The sequence below is a fragment of the Barbatula barbatula genome (assembly GCF_947034865.1).
Source record: "Barbatula barbatula genome assembly, chromosome: 16".
Classification (NCBI taxonomy): domain Eukaryota; kingdom Metazoa; phylum Chordata; class Actinopteri; order Cypriniformes; family Nemacheilidae; genus Barbatula; species Barbatula barbatula.
This window is the reverse complement of record NC_136779.1, coordinates 19,741,832-19,760,765: the sequence shown is the minus strand read 5'-3', so window position 1 is coordinate 19,760,765 and position 18,934 is coordinate 19,741,832. Positions and strand designations below refer to the sequence as shown.

At 38.9% G+C, this 18,934-nt stretch overlaps 2 protein-coding genes across 6 annotated transcripts in view; one reads left to right on the top strand and one right to left on the bottom strand.

Annotated features, from left to right (window-relative positions):
- The window catches only part of ccser2b (coiled-coil serine-rich protein 2b), a 44,972-nt gene extending 37,871 nt beyond the window's left edge, over positions 1 to 7,101 (bottom strand). Inside the window, exon 1 of one of the 3 annotated variants that reach the window (XM_079475755.1) lies at positions 6,787 to 7,101. The gene's annotated coding sequence lies outside the window, so the exon portion shown is untranslated. The remainder of the gene's footprint in view (positions 1 to 6,786) is intronic. The other 2 variants (XM_079475756.1, XM_079475754.1) reach the window with 2 other exon arrangements.
- A 1,473-nt stretch (positions 7,102 to 8,574) lies between these two features.
- Positions 8,575 to 16,838, top strand: patl2 (PAT1 homolog 2). 3 transcript variants are annotated; one of them, XM_079475765.1, is made up of 19 exons: positions 8,575 to 8,831; positions 9,220 to 9,370; positions 9,452 to 9,711; positions 9,818 to 9,883; positions 9,968 to 10,012; positions 10,088 to 10,243; positions 10,343 to 10,420; positions 10,524 to 10,669; positions 11,194 to 11,268; positions 11,356 to 11,479; positions 12,241 to 12,361; positions 12,631 to 12,728; positions 12,800 to 12,853; positions 14,323 to 14,465; positions 14,562 to 14,718; positions 14,801 to 14,941; positions 15,017 to 15,114; positions 15,582 to 15,722; positions 15,927 to 16,807. In XM_079475765.1, the coding sequence occupies exons 1-19, from the start codon at positions 8,811 to 8,813 to the stop codon at positions 15,958 to 15,960; spliced, it is 2,109 nt and encodes a 702-aa protein (XP_079331891.1). In that variant the 5' UTR covers positions 8,575 to 8,810; the 3' UTR covers positions 15,961 to 16,807. The 3 variants fall into 3 exon arrangements, with proteins under 3 accessions (XP_079331891.1, XP_079331892.1, XP_079331890.1); XM_079475766.1 differs by lacking the exon at positions 9,968 to 10,012 and having other exon boundaries at positions 8,581 to 8,831; positions 15,927 to 16,838; XM_079475764.1 differs by having other exon boundaries at positions 8,694 to 8,831; positions 14,801 to 15,114; positions 15,927 to 16,594.
- Positions 16,839 to 18,934: the final 2,096 nt, after the last annotated feature.

The window sequence follows — 18,934 nt, the reverse complement described above, 5'->3', positions numbered from 1 at the left end:
AAGAAATGTGCATTAGTAGCTGAAGAGTGGCTACTCCTCTTGAACTCTAGGCGATTTGTGGTATAGGAACCAATGATTTTCTCATCAGCCGCTACTATAAAATGTGCCAGTGTATGAGATATGTTTAAATTCTTATGCGGCTTTATCTGACAACATTCTATAATCGCAAGTATCTATATTGTGTGAAGTTTTGAATATGTTAGGTCTTTCTTTAATGCTACAGTACTGTACTATGAACCTTAAATACAGTGACAATTTGCCTTACATCTATGACACATATTTGCTTTTGTTCACTATTCTTGTATATTGTGCTTCGAAAGTGACTAAGTGTGTTCGCGATTAAACCACCAAGCACATACCAATGCCTACAAAGTGACACACAATACGTGGTGCACTTGAGCACATAGGTCAAATACCTTTACACAAAAAACTCATAAAACTCAATAATAGACAGTGGTAGAAGATCAGGAGTTTCCTCTGTAACTGGAGCATGCTATGACTAGTTTTCCCTATAGCATTTCGGATGGCTCGTACCATGGTGTCACCCTGTAACCCAACATGTAAGCATAGATATGTTCACAAACCCCCTTAGGTTTGCTTACTGGGGGTCTTCCGACATCTTTTTAGACACATATTTTCTTAACGTCTGTTCAAAAACAACTGTTTATACACAAATAGTTTAACAGTTTGCAATGAAAAATATTGTATACATCCTTTCATCATACTATCTTATTTTAATCAAATGTAACAACTAGAATGGGGTAAATGCATACTGGGTGATGCGAGTGTGTGCTAAAATATCAGCCTGCTTTGTTACATCTGGCGCACGGAGCGTTCGTAGGGACCCAAGACTCACTTGGTCGCTTTAAGATGCACAGGATTACGGTGAACGAGTCTAATTATACAAACACTATTGTCGTCATCGACAACCAAAAAGGAGAAGGGCTTTAAGCTATACGTTTCAAAATGATACGTGTGATCAGATGTTTGTGAAAAACAAACAGACTTCCATTAGTCTTGTGCTAGATCACATGGCTGAAAAAGCTGGATCGTGACAAGGCTTTGGGGGAGCGAGTGTTTCTTATCTGAGTGTATGTGACTGAACTCCACCCTGACACATCTCGCATGGAAACAGGAAGCACATCTGTCTGCTTCTTAGAAGTAAAAAAAATCACTGAAGCACAACAACAGTAGCAAAAGAGTTCAGGTTGAATACGGCTTAGGTGGAGAAACAATCTGAAGAGTTTGAGAATGTTAGCTAAACTGTCAGGCCACACTCTTCTGCAGTAAAGTAGTAAGGTGTGCGGTACAGCACAGTCAGGAAAGCGAGGCGAGATGTCGCAGTAAGCGGTAGAGCTGCTCGCCCCCGTTAAGCCGAAAAAGCTAGGACCAGATCTGCAGTCCAGGCTCCATAAAAGTTAGATCATATTGCATCCTTTAACTTTTACAGGAGGAAGTATTCTTCTCACAGTCATGACACTATTAGTACACATTTTAGTATATGACAGATTTATTAGCATCCCTTGCAAGACATTCCATTTTTAATGACACGGGTCACTGTATGCTCTCATGAAAATAAGCAGTGATCACCTTCGGCTAAACAGCTCCATTCATATTTTATGTATTTTTAACTAAATGAATTGTAGGCCTATTGCAGTTAGCTATTCATGCATTAACTTAAGCCATGTTCATTTCTTGGTCTTAAAACCCTAAGTGTAGTATTTTAAATTACGCGTACAAGCACAGTCGAGTAAACAGACATGCTTACTATACTTTTTTTGCATACACAGGCGTTCAACACATTTCAATACCTCTCCTGGCTGATAAAAATTGGTGTATAAACTTAATAAAAATGAAAAAATGCAAGTATGCGCAATCTGCGTTCACAGAGTATGTGTACATACAATTCTGAGGAAGAAATTAGCTGAGAGTACGTGCGAAAAAGCATATTTGGGCTTTAGTCCATAGCCTTCTAAGTACACCCAAAGGCTGTGGGGTTACAGACCTTAACCTACAGCAAGTGTATAGCTTCATCCCTACTCTACTCGTTTGGTCCGTTGTGTGTCTGTGAGCATTTGATTGTAGCGATTGCTGTTAAAAGTACATATGCCTTATGTCAACAGCACTTTAAAGTCAAGTCTCCAGGTGCCAGACACACCCTGTTTCACTATTCGCTATTGCTATTGTTGTGGGTCTGAGCACCTGTTGTAAACAAAACAGAATAACGTGAACTCCTGAAAGCATCACGGTTTGTCCAACCAATCAGCAACGCACGGGTCTGTTCAGCAAACAAACAGCAAGTGCTGGCTTGCTGCTTACTGTCTATACAAAGTTCTCTTCTAATTGTTTATACTATAACTACTTGTCCATTGAGCCCATCTCAATAAAGATGGCAGCCTCATTGTGGCCAAAACAGACCATTTTGGTCGCATATAGTGCAGAAATTGAACATGTGCGACCTCGAAATATACTTGGGAGCATTTGCGCGAGTGCACATTTTGATGTGTTGCGACCTGTTTTCATTACTGAACACAGAGATTGTTCGCAATATGCACAGAGTATGTGCGCGTGCCGTGAGCTACAGTGACACATCCCCTGCGTTATTCAATTGTGCTGCGCTACTTTGCCATCGTTTTTTCTATTTGTCTTTTGTCGCGTCATGTCAGCACTGTTGAACAGCAAGTTTAGCTCTTGTAAATACATTCACGAGTAGTAGCGGCATTTACTATGTTTCACCAGTTTCACTTGAAATGGCCTCACAACAGGAGGGGCCTCCACTCAAAAAAGAGCCCCGGCCCTTCAATCACGTTGCACACACCGGAGGGGCTTGAGGCAAAAGTTTCACCAAAATCATATAAGAAGTCATATTCCACGTGCCAGACACACCCTGTTTCAAGTAACTTAGATACATTGTTGCTTCTTTGCCAACTAAAATTCCAACGCAAAGCCAGCAGCTGAACGGTTGCACGTCTTTCAGCAACAGATACCGTTGTTTCCTTACCGATTTGAGTCGAAATCGGTTGACTTGATGACTCATTTATTGAAAAAGGCCCGACGACACATACGATGTGTCGTCGGGCAATGAGCCCCAAGAAGCATTAAATTACCTTTGCATTTAAATGTACACTTTTGACTCCGTATCGCGTCGTGCCACAACGCCCTTAGCTGTTCTGCTTCGCTGGGCTAATTGCTTTTATAATACGGTTATTCCATATGCATAGCAAGGTTTTATAAAATAAAGTAAATAAAATGAATGATAATTATGCTATATGGTGCGGTCCGCCGTTATAAATCAGGGTATTTTTTTAACGGCTTAGAACTCGTCTCAACCAATCAGAAGCAAGGACCAGAACTGACCATCTTATAATGTCGGTTTTAGTGTCATATTTCTTTTCTATTAAAACAATAATGTATGCCTTATTTGAGGATCCAAAATGTACAAACTGTTAATGGGGAAATATGTTGTGACAATCATTTTATAAATATGCGTTAAGAGTTAAATATGAAATGAATATATTCAATTTAATTAAATATGTCTCATCACAAGTGAGTGTTGGGGGGCCTCAACCATTACATTGAAACAGGCCTCCGAATTGCAAAGGCCGGCCCTGTTCACGAGCAAACTTCTTCAAAAAGCAATCGTTTTCCCCTCACATACGTATTTGCAATGTAAGCATTTAACATGCCTCTCTATTTGCTATTATGAGAAATGAGGGTTCAGTCAGTTGAGGAAGGAGGACTGACAATGCTTTCCTCTCACATAATTTTAACGTATAACATGCTGGGTATTTGTGGTTTTATGATATAAAATGTTATTTTCATACTCAAAGCAACGTTTGTTCTTTGCCATGCCCAGGCATCCTCCGGCCTGCCCAGACTAATGCACAAACCCCACCCATCCAACTAACACAAGCACAGTCAGAAAGGTCACATGAATTATCTATGGAGATCAGATATCGGATATCAGAGATAGCCAACAACATCAGAAGGGAGAGTGACGTTCAGTGAGGGGGATGATAGTGTCTATTTTTATGTTGAACGTACAAGTAAACCTTTAGTAAACAACCTAACAACACTGCCCCCCTTTGACTTCCATATGGATAAAGAAACATTTATTAAAATATCTTCTTTTGTGTTTAACTAAAAACTATAAAATACCTGAACTACGAGAGGGTCATTAAGGGATAGCAGTATAATGCTTGTGTATCACTTCACAAGTTATACTGTGATTTACTAGATCTTTTTGGTGAAACAATTTACACAAATTTATTTTATAAATTTTTAAACTGTGAAATCAATTAAAATCCTGTATAAATAAATAAGTAAAAAGAAAATGTGAGTAACTCTAATATATATATTAGAATTTACCCCAAAATATGAAGTGTATATACAAAATATAATTTGTTTGTTAAAACATTGGATGACTTGTAATTTCCTTCTTTTAAATTCTAATAAAACAGAAATATTACTTATCGGACCAAAGACACTTAAACCGAATATTTCTGATTATAAACTGCAGGTTAAAGGACGTACTGTTACTCCAACAAATACAGTAAAAGATCTAGGCGTTATATTAGACAACAACCTGTCATTTTGAAATCACATCTCAAATGTCACAAAAACAGCCTTTTTCCTCCTAAGAAATGTTGCCAAGTTACGAAATATTCTATGTGTTGCCGACGCGGAGAAGCTTATTCATGCATTTATTACCTCAAGACTTAACTACTGTAATGCGCTACTTAGTGGTTGTTGTGTATCATCAATAAACAAACTACAGTAAGTTCAGAGAATGCAGCTGCCAGAGTTCTAACCAGGTCCAGAAAATACCATCACATAACCCCAATTTTATCAACCCTTCACTGGCTACCCGTTAAGTATCGTATTGACTTTAAAGTTCTTTTAATCACTTATAAAGCCTTAAAGGGTTTAGCCCCTACCTACCTAACAGAGCTTCTATCACACTACAACCCATCACGCTCTCTAAGATCTCAAAACTCAGGACTTTTGATAATACATAGAAAAACTAAATCCACCAAAGGGGGTCGAGCTTTCTCATATGTAGCACCTAAACTCTGGAATGGCCTTCCTGATATTATTCGAGGATCAGACACAGTCGGCCAATTTAAATCTAGACTAAAGACGCATCTTTTCAGCCAAGCATTCACTTAATGCAAAATAAACCACCGGGAGACTGCTGACATTAGATATTATTTCCTAGGTGCTTATATAACAAGTTAAACTATTCATGTACTGTGTTTTTCTTATTTTCCCCTGTATATAAATAAAATTGAATTGGATTGATTTTTAAATCAAGGTTTTTTAATATGTCCCGCTGAAAAAAACACAAAAATTATTTTAAAAGATTTTATGAAGTAAATATACTGAAGCTGTTTATTTTTGTGATATTTACTAAGCCAATAAATTATTTTTTAGAGTGACACAAAGTGTGTAAAATCAACAGACAACTTTGCAAAAGATGAAGTCATGAATTATCATACTGATTATAAAAGATCACTTACTGTTCCATAGTTTTGCACATACGTCATATGAGTCTGCCACATGCCATTTACATTTACATTTAGTCATTTAGCAGACGCTTTTATCTGAAGCGACTTACAAAGAGTTCAGGGAGCAATAAGCGATATGTCATAAAAACAACAATAATACATTAGGTGCTAATACAGAGTTACTAGTTTCAACAAGCTAGACCACTACCTGTTGAGAGAAGAGTTAGTTTATTTTTATTTTATTTATTTATTTCTTATTTTTCATTTGTCTGTCGAGTATTCAAGATGCCAAAAGCATCATTGCTTGTATCTGACCCTACTAACCACAAATATTCGACTTTATGCGTTCTTAACACAAACACAGATTTTTAGTTGCAATGGGATAATGGTAAAATAACATATTGATTACCTTGTTTAGCACTACCTCTTTTAACACTATCACTTTAACACTATACTCCCATCAGATCATGGAATAATAATTCTTTAAAACATTTTAAATCAGTTAATCGGTTACGTTGTGCTAGTAACATGATAGCAAAATGAATAACATGATAAAGAAGAACATATTGAACCAACATCACCCCCAATTCATGTTCCAAAACCAAAGGCTGGTTCCAATAAACAGTATTAGTAAAAAACGAATGCCCAATTCTGTGTTCAATAAACTAACGACACGTCAAAGGGAAAATGTTTTAAACAAGCGTACAATATATAAAGAGGCAATCATTTTAAAAATAAATAACATTTACTATCCCAATGGGATTGTATGCTGGATGGAGGTGTTACACCAAAGTAAAACACTAAAGTGTCTAAAATAGCCTATAACACAACTGACAGGTTTATTAAATAAGTTTGTTTTAAAACAAATAAGTTAACTGTTGTTTCAAAAACAGTTTTACTAACTACCCTGTAAATGGCAAAGTAGAGGACAAAATTGTCTCACTTTCACAAATATGTATTGTAAAGCAGTAGGCTCCTAGTCTATTACCCTTACCCAAGGCCTACTATAAGAAAACTTTACAAAGACATTGAAAATAGACATAATAAGATGTAAATTGAAGATCAGTTTAATGTTTAAAACATGTGGTTTTCCACAGGTATGGCTTACCTCTGTCCATCAGCATCTCATCTGTCACAGCCACTAAAGATCCAGCAATGTAAACAAAGCCAAAACAAACTACGCATGATCAGGTCACTATGACTAAGCTATAATCTAAAGTAACATTAAAAAAAAACCACCAGCAACAAAGATAAACGCACATATAGAATGAAACCTCACCTTATCTGAACGGCTGCCTGGGCGATTTCATCCGATTCAATGAGAACACAGCTGGGCGTGGGAATCCGCCATAGACGCTGACACTGTTTAACTATGCACCCAAGAACTCGCTCAATATACAGCAGTCGATGCATAAGATGGTTGTATGTTCCTCTGATACTATATCGTTGGAAACGGGCCCCGACCGACGGCATGTCCTGCCGGCATGAGACCACTCTGATTGATTCTGTTGTGCGAAGACAGCTGACACTGACGTCAGCATTCTGGCGCCCCCAACCAAAGACTAGAAATATAACAAGACGCCGCACTTCTTCTACTGATAATGGAGAAAAGTGCAGCTTTAGCAAAGAGAGTTCCGCCTTCAAGTGCTTTGCGCATGCGCTGTATACGGAACAACCAAAGGGGAAAATGTATTTGTTAATGCAATCTTTATGGTACAGTTAATATCATGGTGGGAAATATTCTTAGTGTGACCTCAGCAAGCTATTTTAAGATGTGGGTCTTCCGCTATTTAAGTAGATAGGACTTGGTCTTTTTGAAATGCTAATGCTTTGAATTGCAAATATAGCTGCCGATTGCGGAGACTTTCAGTCTTAAACTGACTTTGTCCCAACGCACTTGGGACAAGGGTGCTGGATTTAGGATATTTCCCAAGCCCACACCCGGAAATATCGTCTGCGTTCAAGACACCTCAGTACTGGAATATTTCCCACCACAAACGCGGAAGTAACGTCTGGATTTAATAACATTAAAAGTATTTAACTACATTAAACATGAATGTTGCTTCATTAAAACATTATGTTAACATTAAAAGAGAACCGTTCCCAATATTTAACATTAATAACATGAATATCATGAATTAATAAATAACATTAAAACTAATAGGACTATATTAAATCCGAGGTGTATGGAACGGAGCATTAATGCCTTCATCCCGAGTTTCCCACTAGAACTCCTCAATACGGTATTTCCGTTTAAAATACTGAAGCACCCTAAACACTTTTCCGTAATATGCATTATGTTAAAATATAATTGATTCAAAAATAGTATTTAAAACAAATCATACCATACTTGACAACTCAAACATCATACCAGCCCGTTTTAAGGGGAACGCTCTTGTTCCTCTCAACTCACCTGAATCATGAATAATGACCACTAGATGGAACTGCGGGTTTAAACTTTGCATGGACATATGGACATTTTCCATATGTCCCAGAATGCAGCTGCACGTCTAGTTTTCAATCAGCCCGAAAAAAAAACCGTGCACCCCTTCAGATTTCACTTCCCTGGCTGTCCCAGCGAGGCACCGCATCCTTGCAAAGACCTTTACTTATTCGGTTCCCTGTGGTGGAATGAACTGCCAGCCTCCACCCGAACTGCTTCACGACTTTCAGCTCAAAGCATACCCGTTCCGCATTCATTTGACACACCAATACTTGTCTGTCTTTGTGTCTAAAATAAATAAATAACTATTGTTGTTCATTCTCTGCTTACTTCGGCTTTAGTCATTATTAATTTTGGGACTGCTGGTTTATTTGATGTATTTAACATGCATATTTCAAACATTTATTGTTTTACAAAGCGTACGGGCTTTTTAAGTTTTTAGACACTTATTGCAGTTATACTCATGTTTTCTCAACAATTCAATAACAATAGCAAATAGTCTTTCGAATAACTGATATGAATCAAAATTCCGATCCCCGTCCAACCCTCTGAGGATGTTAAGGTCCGGGTACACTTGACTTTCCTCGTGCACGCGGATAGACGAGTTCAAGACATTCGCGGTATGCGGTTGAGGCAAAAGAAATTCGCGCATGCGCTGTTGTACGCGTTCCATCCGTCATGCGTACGCGGACGGCCGGACTATACTTTGGTCTTTAAGCCCCGACTCATACGCGCTCGCAGGTGTGTCCATTTACAAGCGCTGATAAGCACCTGTCATACAACACGCGGAGCTGTAGACGCTAACGTTTGTGGAATCGTGACTAAATATTTCACGGGATTGTGAAATAGACAATATTTAAATGGGTGATTCTGAACAGCCCGTAAGTAGATCAAAAAGCAAAGCACTGCAGAGATGTAGGCTAAACAATTAACGATGTAGGAAAAAACGATATATTGCCCAACAAGTTTGTGCACTTAATGTTAACAAATTATATATTTTATAAAGAGATACAATTATTCAATATGTGGTCTTTGTATCATTATGATTTGTTCTAATTGTGAACATTGTGTGTATTTAAAAAAAATCTGTGCTGTTTGATATAAATTGTTATATATTTGTATAAATGGTGTATAAAATACAGCTGCATCCCACTGCAGTTACTGATTATCATGTCAACTTCCCCGATGCTACATTTAAATGAACTCGGTCATTGTTTACATCATTTAAAACGTTTTGAAATGTTAAAGTAGTTTCTCTCATGACCTCAGGAGAAAATGGGAGTCTCCGTTCCAGATGCTGTTTGGCCAGAGGATGGGGATCAGTGGAGTGACCAAGGAGATGATGAATATGGGCGGCTGCAAGAAATGGCAGAGGAGGATGAGGACATTGATCTTTACAACGAGGAGACGTTTGGCTTAGGTTTAACATACTACATTATAAACGAGTCGAACATTTCTGGATTTTGAACTGTTGTTCTAAAATGTGTCAAAATGTACCCAGATGCAAGTGTTGAAGGTCAAGAGGCTGACCCTACGGATCTTCTACTATTGTGTGGTGACAACTCTCCAACGCTGAGGTCTTCACCCCCACCGCCCCCCATCGCTCCTTCCCCTCGCAGTTCCCCTTCACCCTCCAAACCTGAACCTCCTGTTCAGTCCCATTTTTCAACGGGCCGGTCTCAGAGAGGAAGAGTTTGTCGGGGCCAGTTGTTTGATGATCCAGCTGTGGTGAAGACCGTTGAGGGTCGCCCAAGCCTAAAGGTTCACCTGTTGTTTTGGTGTTTCCCTTTATCATGTATCCGTATAGCTTTTTCTTTTCAATTGCTAGAAAGTTTTTCAAATTTCCATTGCCTGGATGTTTTCCCAGAGTATTGATAGTGCCATTGTGGACTGTAGCCTCAGCGCCTACTGGGAGGACCTCAACTCCAATACAGTATGTAATTATCATCATTACAGAGCAATTTTTAGTTTTGGATTTGACGTTGTCAAGTAATATTTCCTACTGTCTTCCTCACAGTGGATGATTTCATCCAACAGACCATCTGCAGCATCTATATTTCAGGTGCATCTCGCACACATCTGTCTATCGCAGTGGTACCAAGTTGGTTTTTCTGTTTTTCATTTCTTTTTTAATCAGGACCAGGCAATCGTTGGAGTGATTGACCGATCTCCCCATAGCAGGGTCCCACCTGTGTCTCCAAACTTCATGTCTCCTTTGCGACCTTTTTCCACCACTCGGGGCAGAAGAGGCCAACCTTACGTTGGGGCCTTCAACCAAAGATGTCATTATGAGGTATTGGGGTTTTCTCTTACAACTCTTTGTCTATGACTATGAATAATGTGTAACACGTAGCTTTGCATCTGACAAATTATTGTGTGTATTTGTGTCAAGGCACCAATAAATCCCATGATGCCTAGCTCTCCTTTCCGTCCCCAAAGACTCTTCACACCCCAGCGACATTTCAACCAGGTGACCATCCTATTTATTCAATGTTTATTCAATGTAGTGATTTTTTTTGATGCACAAGGTTTTCTTATTGATGCTTTATACAGGTTTTGTTATCTTTTTCTAGCCAGGAGGTTTCATGTCACCTTCCCATCCTCGTCTCTCTTCCCCCCTGCCACTCACTCCCAAGCTCATGCACCTGCGTTTTGGGACGGACTCCCCCAGGCCTGCTCCATGCTATAGCCCATCATCAAATTTCATGCAAGGCTTCAGGTTGGCTCAAAAAACGTTATAAAAGATGCTTCGAGAGAAGCTACTTAACAGTTTATTGTATCTGTCAGGTAACTTGGTACAGTGTGTTGTTTCTATTTATTGGTTCGAGTAATCAAAACGCCCATTGCTTACAAATTAAGGCGCATCTTACATCAGATGCGACCCCTGTCCAAGGAATTGTACGTCTCTTTTACTGCTAGAGATCGCATTGTAAATAACAAAGGCATGATAATGATGTGAAGGAGTGTGGAATGATGGGAGGAGTTGTTTTCACTTCCCATGCTGATGAAAAGCAGTATGGTGAGACCCACAAATGTTCTTCGTTGATTGCGTATACACCGGATGCTACACACGCTAGACAAGATGTCTAAATATTTAAGGTTAAAAATCTGCAACTAACCCGAGCAGAGCACTGTCTAGCTGAAAATGTAACACTTTATAGGTAAATTAGTTTGAGTTGTGTGTGCCTTGCATAGCAGATTGATCTGTCTGTTTGTCATAAATTGTTTTGCGTCCACTTTTAGACCCCCAGGTCCTGTCGCTCAGTTCCACCCCCAGCACAAACGGCTTTTAAGTCAAAGACAGCAGAGACCACACAGGTAATGTGTGCGAGTCTTCTATAAGACAACCATTGCATTGCTGTTCTTTTTCCTGTCCTCTAAATGAAGTGTTCATATCAATTACAGAAAGCCAGTGAGCTGGGACCCTTATTCTCAGATCATGTCTGATAAAGAGAAGGAATGGATAATCAGACTGCAAATGATCCAACTACAGAGTGAAAATCCACATTTGGATGACTACTATTATCAGGTCTGTATGTGCAAACTAATATCTATGAACTGCTCGACTTTGTGATCGGCTTTACTTAAGAAAGCTAAAGTAGAAAATAAATGGTGTAGGTATTACCTTTCCCTCATCTGATATTCCTAGTTCAGAATTTGCAGTCTGTTCTAATGTGTTGGTAATTCAAATGAAAATCCAGTGTAGACAAAAGTAAAATTGTTAATGTGTTCTATTGTATTTTGTTGTTGCACCGCCTCCCATGTAAAGCTGTGTCCGAATTCGTCAGCCCTCTCATATAGTACACTACAATGGGTGTCTGCCATTTTGTAGTGTTGTCCGAATTCCTTCCCGTCGACTAATTCCTCACTTTTGTCTACTGTTTTAAACCCACAATACACGTCCAATGTAAGCTCGTTCACTCACTATTTCCAATGATACAACACGACTCTGCTGCAGGAGGTGTACAATAAGCGTTACGAAGAATATCCGTGACCTTGTTGTCAGACGCAGCGTATTCTTGCGTTAGTTAGTTTTCATTCCCTTCCTGTATAGTGGACTTTAACATTCGCTATAAAGGGAATTGGGAATAGGTGAACGAGTGAATGAATTAGGACGCATATTTTTTTATATTTATATACTATAGATGCACAATCTTTCAGAATTTATGTATGTAATTTGCATATCGCTTTGAGGCTATACATTTTTTTTAAATATCTACATGTTGAGGTGAAACTCATTCCTGCCTTGAAAGAGACTGACATGTCAGGCATGATTGTTACTCCCTGCAGGAATACTATCAGAGGATGGAGGCAAAACTAGCTGAGGAGGAGATGATGGGAGACCGCTTAAAAAAGGAACCACCTAAACTCACAACCCCTTATGTTACCAAAACCGACTTGTACATCCCAGGTCTGGCACAAAAAATCTGTTGTAATGTCTATGGGGCAATTTACCGGACAGTCTTGGCCTATAATAGGCTTAAGCCTAAAAATGTTTAATGTTAGAATAGTCTAGCAACTTGCACTTGACATATATTAAAATATATCACTAGGATTGTTTTGTCTCAATGACTCAAATATCCCAATTTAATTCTAGCCCAGTCCTGGCTTTAACTAATCCCTCTCTGGGAAACCACCGCTTAATTGAAAATAAGTGTGCAGTAATTCTTATTCCTACAGTTGTCCACATTGAAGGGTCATTGGGACAGGTCGCAGTGTCTACTTGTTTCTCTCCTAGACGAGCAATTGATGCTGTTCACGCACACACACCCGATGAGGTACGAACTGTTGACTTCAGGAGGCTGATCATTTGTTTCATTTGCTTAGAATATATATTTTTTTTTATCAGGAACACAAAGACACTAGACAGCAAAGATTGGAAGTGTTGAGCACCGTTGAAAAGGTAAAGTCTATTTTAGTATGAATTTGGCATTGTTACATAAATTTGAGTGATTCTTTGACAAGTTGCATAAACAAACAACACACAGCGGGTTAATTTTAATCATTGTTTTTTTTTCATTTTAATCAAACTTTTTAAACACCTTTAGGCCAAAACAATGTGATTTTATTTTCTTAATTTCCACCTGTAGTTTGACATTTTAAATGCTATGCATTTCCCTGACTACTTTAGATGTAAACTAATACACTGTTACAATACAACAATATAGATTATTTTAAAAACGGTAAGAGAAACTCTTTTGGCCCAAACGTCCAGTAGACCTCTGCAAAAAGTGCCTGCAGATCAATGTTGAAAAGTAAAATGTATAGAAAGTTAAAATTATGCCTAGCAAGTATTATTTTTGGGTTACAGGACTGGGAGTTATCCCAAACAGATAGGGCGCACTGGAACAAAACTGAGTAGCACCCCAAAATGCGACTGAACAAACCAGACGGAAAGCGGAACCGCCCCTGAGAAGAATGATTACTTTGCTAAACTTTAAATTGCAGTTTTTGATTTACAGCGTTATATTATAGATTTGCAATTAATATCTCTATCCAAACACTATGGTGGCCGGACCACAGTACAAAAATATATCGTCGGCTGCCACAACGCGTCTTTGTCGCAGGGACGAGATCATGCCGGCATTGGAAAGAGCTACGTCTTATTTATTACATAAAATCCACAGACCTTTTATTTTAAGTATTAAAAGTCAGGCAGAGCTAGGACCTGCGCTAATATTTTAAAGACTTTCCATCAGAGACAAGTTTGGACCCGGTACTTGATCTTTCTCTCCAACGTCTCTCTGCTGGAAAGTATCTTCATAGATATCTCTGCTAAAACCCCCGAGGAGGTTGCTTTGATTCGGATCAGTATGTGATTAATGTTGGTTTTCTGTTTGTTAGAAGCAAGATATGATGAATATCATATGTAATATTAGCAGTGTGACAGAGCAGGTTTGAGCTTGTTTATCTGGAACCGCTCTTGAGTGACCATTTGTATACATTTTCGAGTTGTTGACTACATCCGTCAAGGTTTGTTTAAAGAACAGTCTTTTGTCAATGACCTTTAATTTATAAAATGCTTTATGTAAATTAGTTTGACTGGTCAAAATTGCAACCCTGTTTTTTTTGCTTTATTTATTGCTAATGAAATGCTAAAACTGGATTTTCTTGTTTTGAGACATTTCTTCCTAATAGTGTTAAGGAGTTGCAAATGCTATGTAGAATCACAATCTTTTTTAAATCCTTGTCACCTAGAAACCGTTTCTGAAGGGTGTGGTCTTCACTAACCGTTTGCTGAATTTGTTTGGAAATCTCTTTTACCTTCAGTGTTGTACCCCATTATTGTGAAATTCCAGATTTATTTTGTTAATCTTCAATTTCACTCGTATGCTTCCCTGCTTTTTCTAATCTTTATGAACAACGGAGCAGTTGTTCATAGTTTTGTTAGAGGTGGAAGAGGCAAAGAAAATAAAGGCAACCGCGTCCAACAAAGAGGAGGAGATGAGGTTAATGCAGAACACGCAGAGAAAGGTTGAACAGATCTACAGTCGTCTACAGAGCCCTACTTTCTTGTAAGATAGACACGCTATTTACATTTCACACACAAGCAGTTCCTCAGGTTCTGATCTTGCATGCATGTGGCTTTTTTCATTGCTCTTAAACTCTAGGGAGTCGGGCGACGAGTTTCTTTCCTGCCTCCTTATTGCTAAAGGAAAGAAGATGTTGGCAAGACTCTTCCCCTTTCTTTCACACGATGCTGCTCTGAATATTCTTGGTGCTGTGACCAAACACCTGCCAGTGTTAATGAGCAAAGATGCAGATGAGGTCTGAATCGAACGTTTGTTTTTTAGCGTTCTTGGCTTTTTGGTGTTTACCGTACAATTCAAGTCATCTTTGCCTCAAACAGGCCCTGCCCATTTTGTATCCGTGTCTCCGCACTGTGGTTAGTGGACTGACGTTTAGTCAGCTAATCAGAATTCTGAAAGAGTTCACCACACCGCTCCCTGACTCGAAAGATTCGCGGTTAACGCTGGCCTGCCAGAACAAGGTGTGCTTTACCATGCATTTTTTCACTAATGCGCAGATCGCAATCGTTTTAAGTTCTTCAAATCTTTGTTTTCAGTTTGGTCTGTCCCTGCTGTATGCTCTGCTCTCACACGGAGAAAGACTTCTGTCTTCTGATCTTCCCATGGAGCCCAGTATTGGAGATTTTGAAACCTGGTAAACAATTATTCACTTTAGATCTGAACTTATTTACACATCTGTATGCACCTTCATGGTACAGCATGCTTGCAGCCTAAAGTTTAGCAATTAAAGGGATAGTCCACCCTTTACAGTAAAATTCTGTCATTAATTGATCCCCCTCAAGTCGTTTCAAACCTCTATACGTTTTTTTTTTGTTTGGTTGAACACAAGATATTTGGAAAAATGTTGGCAACTTGGATTTCTTGGGCTCCATTGACTACCACAGTAGAAAGAATTGGAATTGGAAAACCTGCAGTTCTAGTGCCCCGTTGACTACCATTTTTGACTACCCCAGAGATCTCAGTTGCTAACATTCTTCTAAATGTACTGTATTTCTGAGGTTTGGAACAGCTTGAGATTGAGCAATTCATGAGTCCAGGAAACCGCCCCAAATACCTTTAAATTAAGGAAAACCTTAATTGTTATTCCTGTCAATCTTTTAGGACGGACACCGTATTCCATGTTGCCCGGCAACTCTCTCAGACAACACTTGTTGAACCCCTTCTTCTGCCCTCCAACCTGCTAACTCTGTTCTGTCGCTATCTCGACAAGCGGACCGTCCATCAGCTCAAAAGCAATATGGAGTAAGTCAGGTTTATGATCGGGTTTGTTGATGGCTGGGTTGTTAAGTTTAATTGACAAAATTTGAAGTAACTTTTGTTTGTGGAGCATTTTATTTACCTAAATTGAAATGTACTTTTTTATTTCATTTCCAATTACAATATACAATAGAATTTAACACTTGAGTTTGACGTTACAAATAGTGTAAAAAATATCTTCCTCCACAGATCTGCTACAGGGTATCTAGCTGTAGCGTCATAATTGTGACCACTGACCCCATGATCTCTCTTTAAATTGACCTGAAGCGTGGTACTGGATCTCCTCACAGAAGATCTCCAGCAAGCTTTATCTGTATCCATTATCCTAAACTTCATTGTTTACTTTCTACTTACGCTGTCCATATGTCGGACTGTCAGGGTTTGCTTTGCGCTCTAGAAAGCCTTTTGACACTTCAGTTTTTTAGCGAAAAAGTGACTGACTTTGTCTTAATCATGACCATAAAAAGATGAATGATGTTTGTTAATGGTAAAGCAGATCACTTTGGATTTGTGGTCCGCAGGTCTCCCGGTGCGAGTTTTGGGGTTATCGTAAATTATACTGTTGCACTTAAGGTGTTGGGTTTCATTTATAATTATGAAAACATATGTTATTGAAGTCTAACTATGTCTTTAAAAAGGTTTTGGGTGCTAATTCAAGTGTAAATTTGTGATAAATGTTTGCTGTATAGTTTTCTCTTTATTTTGTCCTTTTTTCCCCGATTTAAAGCAACACCATGTCAAACTTATATTTTCACAGTTGCAGAGCACTTGCAAAAGAAAAACTGAAATAAAAATCTGTAAAAGGGACTGGGTGGTTTTACTTAGTTCTTATCCACTAATGGACTAAATGTTGTTTGAAGTCATTCCGTAAATTTTAAAATGCTTAAAGCTATGTAAAGTGAACGCCTGTATGAATGCTAAAAATACCTATAAATACTTTATATGTAATGAATTTGACTAAATGAAGAAACAAATGTTTTGTTACTGTAGTGTTAGAAGTGCAAAGGGAATTTAGATTAATGTTTGCAATCCCTAACCGTACCACATGGCGGTAACAAACCATACTCTTGTGCAGTGAAAAGGCAGCTTTAAAGATTCTTCAGTGGTAATCGGGCCATCGCTGGTGGGGTGAAAGGTGGTGCTGACAAAATCCAGCATATTCTATTATAAAGGCCCCAACATTGTAAATTACTTTAATATATATATATAGTATGAATATGAGATTTTAATTGGAAGGTGTTGGGGAAAAGTTGAATTGGACTAAAGTGACAGCAGAATGTTCACATGCGTAAATTTAACAGTTTGGAAACTAAATGCATGCGTAAGGATACACTAGGTCTGTGTCTTAAAGGGGCAGCAGCATAATAAACGTTTTTAATGTTCATCAAAAGACAAAAACTGCTGCTCGCTGATTAAATTATAACTTTATTTCAGTTAATTTATACAGTCAAACCAAAAGTTAGTCAGACACCAGATGTAATTTTTTAAATATTTTCTACGATGTGGAGGACACTAGTTCATTGAATGGAGGATAGCAAAATAAAGTGTAGTATACCAAAAAGTACCCCGTACTGCCTGTGTGTAAACTTAGTACAACTGGAGCAAACGTACACAGTGATATGAGAAGCACTCAGATCCAGATAAAAAACTGATCAAATCTAACCAATGTGAGCAGCGAGGACCTTCGCACGCGACCCATACCTCCTGAAGAGAAGACCCTGACCACAAGGCCTTGGAGGCTGCCAAACCCCATGCTCAGACAAGAATATTGAGTGTGAACGTTAAACCCCCCTGGTCCAGACAATTTCCTGAACTCCAAACTGAATGTCAGAATGGGAAAGAACAGACATGGTTGGTGCCAGACGGGACGGTCTGAGTATTTCACAATCTGCTCAGTTACTGGGATTTTCATGCACAACCATTTCTAGGGTTTACAAAGAATGGTGTGAAAAGGGAAAAACATCCAGTATGCGGCAGTCCTGTGGGGAAATGTTTTGTTGATGCTAGAGGTCAGAGGAGAATGGGCCGACTGATTCAAGCTGATAGAAGAGCAACTTTGACTGAAATATCCACTCGTTACAACCGAGGTATGCAGCAAAGCATTTGTGAAGCCACAACACGCACACAACTTGAGGCGGATGGGCTACAACAGCAGAAGACCCCACGGGTACCTCTCATCTCCACTACAGATAGGAAAAAGAGGCTACAATTTGCGCAAGCTCACCAAAATTGGACAGTTGAAGACTGGAAAAATGTTGCCTGGTCTGATGAGTCTCAATTTCTGTTGAGACATTCAGATGGTAGAGTCAGAATTTGGCGTAAACAGAATGAGAACATGGATCCATCATGCCTTGTTACCACTGTGCAGGCTGCTGGTGGTGGTGTAATGGTGTGGGGGATGTTTTCTTGGCACACTTTAGGCCCCTCAGTGCCAATTGGGCATCGTTTAAATCCCATGGCCTACCTGAGCATTGTTTCTGACCATGTCCATTCCTTTATGACCACCATGTACCCATCCTCTGATGGCTACTTCCAGCAGGATAATGGACCATGTCACAAAGCTCGAATCATTTCAAATTGGTTTCATGAACATGACAATGAGTTCACTGTACTAAAATGGCTCCCACAGTTACCAGATCTCAACCCAATTGAGCATCTTTGGGATGTGGTGGAACGGGAGCTTCGTGCCCTGGATGTGCATCCCACAAATCTCCATCAACTGCAAGATGCTATCCTATCAATATGGGCCAACATTTCTAAAGAATGCTTTCAGCACCTTGTTGAATCAATGCCATGTAGAATTAAGGCAGTTCTGAAGGCAAAAGGGGGTCAAACATAGTATTAGTATGGTGTTCCTAATAATCCTTTAGGTGAGTGTGTTATAACAAATAATAAAGTTGAATAATATCAATATGTTGCTTTGCCTGTTTTTGATGTCCATCCTTCTTAAGCCGTTTAGTAAAGCGATGCTATTCACAGTGCCAAGTTTACACTATGGCGAGATAAAAAATATGTTTAATTGTCGGAAATGTACAAAAAAAATTCACACAGAAATCTGATAAAGGCGGAAATATCACAGTCCAGTGCAAAATATCTTTGCCAGTTATTAAAATGCGTTCATACCCAAGGAAGCGTCTGCAGGTATGTAACTCAAACTTTCTTTATCTAATAAAACATAAAAGGTTTTGTTGTTATTG